The sequence below is a fragment of the Cupressus sempervirens genome, chromosome 1 (assembly GCF_028749045.1).
Source record: "Cupressus sempervirens isolate cs-2001-9-10 chromosome 1, ASM2874904v1, whole genome shotgun sequence".
NCBI classification, from domain to species: domain Eukaryota; kingdom Viridiplantae; phylum Streptophyta; class Pinopsida; order Cupressales; family Cupressaceae; genus Cupressus; species Cupressus sempervirens.
The window spans coordinates 291052591-291059208 of record NC_143118.1 but is presented as its reverse complement, the minus strand read 5'-3'; the positions used below and the strand labels follow the sequence as shown (position 1 = coordinate 291059208).

At 33.9% G+C, this 6618-nt stretch overlaps 1 protein-coding gene across 1 annotated transcript; it reads left to right on the top strand.

The window, feature by feature from the left end:
* Positions 1 to 397: 397 nt before the first annotated feature.
* LOC149577248 (putative LRR receptor-like serine/threonine-protein kinase At1g67720) lies at positions 398 to 5852 on the top strand. The gene is made up of 15 exons (XM_089795963.1): positions 398 to 464; positions 546 to 1080; positions 1184 to 1656; positions 1753 to 1879; positions 1978 to 2049; positions 3426 to 3494; positions 3622 to 3693; positions 3784 to 3849; positions 3963 to 4198; positions 4300 to 4508; positions 4614 to 4740; positions 4853 to 4924; positions 5003 to 5192; positions 5286 to 5418; positions 5529 to 5852. The coding sequence occupies exons 1-15, from the start codon at positions 425 to 427 to the stop codon at positions 5850 to 5852; spliced, it is 2745 nt and encodes a 914-aa protein (XP_089652089.1). The 5' UTR covers positions 398 to 424.
* Positions 5853 to 6618: the final 766 nt, after the last annotated feature.

The window sequence follows — 6618 nt, the reverse complement described above, 5'->3', positions numbered from 1 at the left end:
GATTCCTTCCACTTTCCTTCGCTTTGCGATCAACGACTCTTGCAAATAATGCAGTGTTACAAACACATGTTGGAGTTAATTAAGCTGTGTCTTGATGGAAACGAATATTAATAGTAATAATAATAACAAAAACATCGCCCCTATTTTAAATAAAATCCGAACTTTGGAACTTGACTGACGACTACAGTCCGTCAATAATTTAATAATACGCCCGACTGTCGTCAGCTTTGATGAATTTTTACACCATCCGATATTGACCTGACTTTCTGACCGCCTATCAAAAAATATAGCAAAGAGAATATAAGACCGTATCATTATGCCACATGTAACTTCATCCAAGGAACTTTTGAATTGGCTTTGAAAATAATTAAGCTCAGAGAAGTTAGCAATGGGTTATATTGCAATATTATGGGTAGCGCGTTTTATGCTCTTGTGCTGCGTAGCTTCCGTTATAGCTCAACCAGGTGATATTTAGAAATTAAATCCTAATTCAGTTTGTAAATTTTATTGTTTTCTTTAATTGACAACCATTCTGTTGAAAGCAGGATTTATCAGCATTGACTGCGGCGGGAAATCAAGTTACAGGGATGAAAACGGTATAGAATGGGTTCCTGATGATAATTACATCGATTCCGGCGAGAAAGTAGAAATGAAAAACTCAAGCCTGCCAGAAAACCAGCAAAGTGTTCGAGTGTTCCCAGGGCCTCTCAACAAATCTTGCTATCAACTACCCATCACTCCAAACACGCCTCACCTTGTAAGAATCAGGTTTTACAATGGTAATTACAGTGCACAATCAGTCTCTCCACTCTTTCAATTCTCCATCGAGACTGCCGAGATGTTGTCCGCGAGAAACATTACAGCCACAATTTCGCAGCAGAATCTGCCGAGCGAGAGGATTTTGTTTAGTTCTAGTCATGTCCTCTTTATTTGCTTGATTAGAACATCTGAGACGGTTAATCCCTTTATCTCTTCTGTGGAATTGAGAAGACTTGAGCAAGGCATGTATCATCAAGCTAAGTCCGGAACAATGTTGCGTATGGTTGCAAGATACGACGCCGGCGGAAATTCCCCAATCAGGTAATAATAATTCATATCATGGTTTGTTTTTATATAAAACCTCTTTATTTATTTATTTATTTCGTTTTGGTTTCACACCCCTTTTTTTCTTCTGTTTATTTAGGTATCCTGAAGACCAATTTGATCGCGTTTGGGTTCCTTTAGATGCATCAGATACGCAGAGTGTTGTGTTGCAGGGGAGAATTGAAACGAACAGCACGCAAGACTTTCCTCCATCTGCTGTGATGCAGACTGCAGCTACGACACCTCGCAACACGAGCATGATTTTGTTTTTCGAAGAAATAAGCAACGCTTTGCTGTTTCTGTATTTTGCAGAAAGCAACGGGGGTAATGTCTCGGAATCGATGACTATGAAGGTTGACCGAATCGGTTTGACAATCGATCGCCTGGACAGAGATTTTTCGGCCACAGAAGTGATGTTCAATTTCGGGGAACTCCCGGCTTTCCCAAGAGATTTCACTTTCTCGAACATAACACTTTCCAGAACAAACTTTAATGGCGACCCAGGTCCTTTCATCAACGCTCTGGAGTACTACCAGATCATTACCACTGATCTTCCCACTTATTCAACGGATGGTCAGTACTTCTTGCTTTCCAACTTCACCTAATCCTATTTCTTGGCTTATTTTAATTGAAAATTCTGACGAATTTGTCTGACTTGTAACGGGGCAGTTGATGCTCTAGCTGCTATGAAGAAACAGTTTAAAATAAACGATTGGATTTCAGATCCTTGCTTTGCTCTTCCGTGGGAAGGAGTCCATTGCAATAGCAGCCCTTCCTCTGTCAGAGTTTCGGAGATGTAATTTTATTCAGAAAAGTATTAAATTACTTTAATATATACAGCCGTGGGAAAGTGGATTTGAAAGGATTTAATCCATCGGTGATGTTTATTTTCAGCGACATGGGCGGGAGGAATCTGACGGGAACCGTGCCCACAGTTCTTGTTCAGATGACTGAACTTATTAACATGTAAGTGGCCGGAGATTCATACTACTTTTTCATCGTTTCATGTCAAGATTATAATTGCAACTTTTCTTGAGGCATTCAATTAATTTAATAAAATTAAAGATTAGGCATATCTCAATCGCTCTCTTTCTTGATAGAAATGTTTTTTTATTTATGAATAATTATTGTATTTGAATTCAGTGGGGTCTATTTTTCGTGAATTTGTAACTAGTATATTATTAATTTATTAATGGAAAGGGACTATTTATTAAAAAAAACTTTCTTATGAATCACTTTGACAATATAAAGCTAAGTAAATTCAATTTTAGTGACCATCAAATATAGACTTAAACAATATAGTTGTTGTATCTATTTTCTATTTTTCAATTTATACTAAGGTGTAGAATTTTTAGTATTATTTAAAATAAGGAAAATTGGCCTCACAAATTAATTGTTCTTTTAATAGACTCACTTTATGATCTTGATCTTTGATAAGATACAATAGGAAAAATATAAATGTACAATTGTTTATGAATGAATTCTTTTAATATTTGAAATTAGAATACTTTTGAAAGAACCTTCATAATTTTTTGTCATTTTTAATTATTCTAGACTATAATTTTATATTGAACAAATGACAAAAAATAAATTCTAAATTCTAAATTTGAACTTATTTCAATCTTGTAAATTATTCTCAGCTGCTCTATATTTTCCTTAGATATGAAAATTTAGAATAAATGAAGATTAAGTAAACTGAAGTATTAATTAATATTAAAATAACTATAAAAGAATAGACATAAATATAGCTGAAAATATTTTTTCAAGAATAGAGATAAAACATATAGAAATTTAAGAAAAATCTAATGTAATATAGAACTAAACCATAAATTATTATATTCTATTATTCTATAAAAATATTTAAATATAATATTATTCATTCTAAATTAATAAAAAACTAAAATACTATTTCTTTATTTTATATAATTCAAATTATATGATATCATACAAGGACAACATATCCTCTAAGTTTTAGAATGTATATTTAAATTTATTTTCACTCTAAAAGAAGGAATATTAAAATATATAATCATAATAATAAGTTTTTGTTTTAATGATGTGGTTATTTGAAATGTAAATAATAAGATTAATAATTACATCATAAAAATAATAAAAATATATTTTTAAGTAGAATAATAGACCAATAAACCAATTACTTGTAAGATAATATTAGGAAAATTTCCTTTTTAATTGTTGTTGAAAAAACGTCCTACTATTTTAACACTTACATTTTACACTTACATTTCAACACTTACATTTTACACGCGCAAAATGAAAGAAATTGTTATTTTGGAAGCTAAATTAGGGTTAATGCCTTTTTAACGACTTGAGCGTATGATTAGATCGCTGACAAATAACAATTTCACGGGAGCCTTACCAGATTTATCCAGATTAAGCAAACTGGAGAGACTGTACGTATCTTGAATCTCGATACTATTTGTTCACGCTCTTCTTTCTTAATCTATGCAAAAGAATCGGTTTTAATGTTCACCAACAAAATAATTAGGGATTCACGGTTTGAGTGGTTTAATTATGCAGACATTTACAAAACAACAGCTTGAGTGGCGAGCTTCCAGACTGGTTATCTCAGCTACACAATCTTAAAGAGTTGTACGTTCTCTCTTGTATCTTTTAACTCACAATCAACACCGTCGTATAAGCACTGACAATTATATATTGTACCTGCTCTGATCTTGACAGATTCATAGACTACAATAATTTCAGCGGTGAAATTCCTCAACTCCTCATTCAGAAGAAGATAATAACGTAATCTATCATATGATATTCCTTTTAAATATATCCATGCTACTAATTTTGTTCTCACACATCACTGGACATAATAACATGGAATGCATTTATTTTGTATTAAAATCGTGCAGATACAAAGGCAATACATACCTTAGTATTACGCCTCTGAATTCAACTCATTCCCACCCAAACCGAAGCAATGTAGGAATTATTGTCGGAGCTATAGCAGGCGGCATTATAATAATAGCTTTCATATTGATTGTGAGTATTATTGTTTACCGAAGACAATATAAGAGAAAGGAGATTGTACTTGCAGATTCAAAAAGCAGTGCATCACCAAACAAATCAGTAGATATCCTTGAACATGGTAAGAAAATGTTTCTCCTTTCAGTAATTTGCTAGTAAACCGACTACTTTTATGGCTTGCTAAAAGTGGCTAGACTTACTTCCAATTGAGATGGATTGCAGACTACTCAATAGTTTTGGTACCAAACCCATCAAAATCCCAGGCGTTTACCCTGGAAGAGATGATGACATCAACAGAAAATTTTAGCTGTAAGATCGGAAAAGGTGGTTTTGGTTCTGTCTTCTGGGGTAAATTGCAGGATGGGAAGCAAATAGCAGTAAAAGTGCTCTCTCTTTACTCCAAACAAGGAGCTCTAGAGTTTTTGAACGAGGTAATATTAGGTTCTTAAACATCCATATTATTTACCGTTAAATCTCGTTCTCATGGAAAACAATTACTACATGAATCTCAATGTTTTTGAAAACCTACTGAACAGATTGATCTTTTATCAAGAGTTCATCACAAGAACCTTGTATCTTTACTTGGCTACTGCAATGAATCCAAAGAATTAATGTTAGTATACGAATATATGGTTGGAGGATCCTTCAAAGATCGTCTTTATGGTAAGTACCGAACGTTCTCTACAAAAGTTTGCTCGTATTTATTGCAAAATTATAAATGTGGAAAACCCTAATTTCACCACAAAACAATTTGATTATATCTTTCACCTCCCAGGTGCTAGTGCAGGGAAATATCCGAATCTCAATTGGAAAACCAGGCTTAACATGGCATTAGATGCAGCACAAGGTAAACATTTTCTGCCATGTAACTGCATATGAAGACCAGTTTGCTTAATCTAATTACACTACGTGTGACTTTTTGAAGGATTGGAATACCTGCACGTAAGTTGCACCCCAAAAATCATTCACAGAGATATAAAGACTGCCAACATTCTTCTAGACGATAAATTAAATGGAAAGCTGGCAGATTTCGGGCTTTCAAGAGTAACAATTGACGGAGAAGATTCTCATGTGACAACTACTGTGAAAGGAACGGCTGGATACCTAGATCCAGAGTAATCTCTCTCTTTGTCTAGTTCTTAATGCTTAACATGATTTAAAATAATTCTTTCCCTATGTTCTGACATTTTTATTTCTATGCTCGACAGGTATTTTAAGACAGAAGTCCTGACTGATAAGAGTGATGTGTATAGTTTTGGGGTGGTCTTGTTAGAAATCATTTGTGGCAGGGCACCTATAGATGCAAAAGTTCCTACCGACGAAATTAATCTTGCTAGATGGGTGTGAACTTCTACCATCTCTTCATCATTTCAAATTAATGGAAGCAATTTTAGGGGCCCTTTATCAGAGAAATTAACAGCGTAACTTACTAACTTGCTTTCGCTAAACAGGTGACACCGTTTGTGGAGATGGGTGAATATTCTGACAAATTTGCAGAAATAGTGGACAAGCGATTGGGTGATAATTACAGCATAAAATCAGTTGCTCATGTGGCAAAGCTGGCAATTAGGTGTGTTGCAGATAACCCAATGTTGAGGCCCAGTGCGAGCGAAGTTTTAGAAGAGTTGAAAACCGCTTTGCAATATTATGCAGAAAGTGTGGACTTGTCTGAAGAGATCGATATTGATTATCAAGATCAGCACATAAGTCCGTCTACAGTGAGGGACATCAGTTCTACAGATGACAGTTCCTACATTTCACGCTTAGAAATTTAGTCAGTTGTACAAAGATATTTAGAAGCAGGATTTGTATTGGCCCCTGACTGTAGGATATATTGAATTTAAATTTTGGCATAAAGCTGACCCAGTTTAGATATATTCTAGAAACATCTCCAGACTTAATGCTTGTTCTTACCGACAGTGGAATTGGAAAGTGTGTTCACTTGTTTTCTCCTATTTAAAGTAATGCATGGTATTGCAACGTATTGTGCTTTCCTTCAAATGTTTGCTCTCTGTTTCGTCTATTGCTACAGTAGAGTCCAAGAGTAAAAATGAATAGCATGCTGCAGCTGTCCTCGTTAATTTTATGTCTGACGCCCACATTGCAAAAAACAATGACGATCCTTTGAATTTTTATTCCTCAATTCAGCGGGACGGCCATCAGAAGTAGTGATATAATAAGCACAATATTCCTTCATCATTTTACATTTTTAAATTTATTTTTCTTATATATAAAAAATTTTAGTTTAGAATGAGGCTTTAAAAACATTGGATCTCAATGGTGCATCTTTTTCTCTAATTTGATCTTTTCTATCAAGATTCTAATAGCGATCCATCATCAGGATTAGAAGAGATAGAAGAAACAAAAAATGAATAATCAATATAGACATTAGCATCATTTCTTATCTTTCTAACCAAGATATCCATGAAAAAAAATTGTCACTAGAGAAGTTTACCTTTTATTCTATATATAAGAAATTCTAGTAGAAAGATAAAAGGATAATGTTAGAATGGGGAAAAAATGTTATCATAAGACAAACAT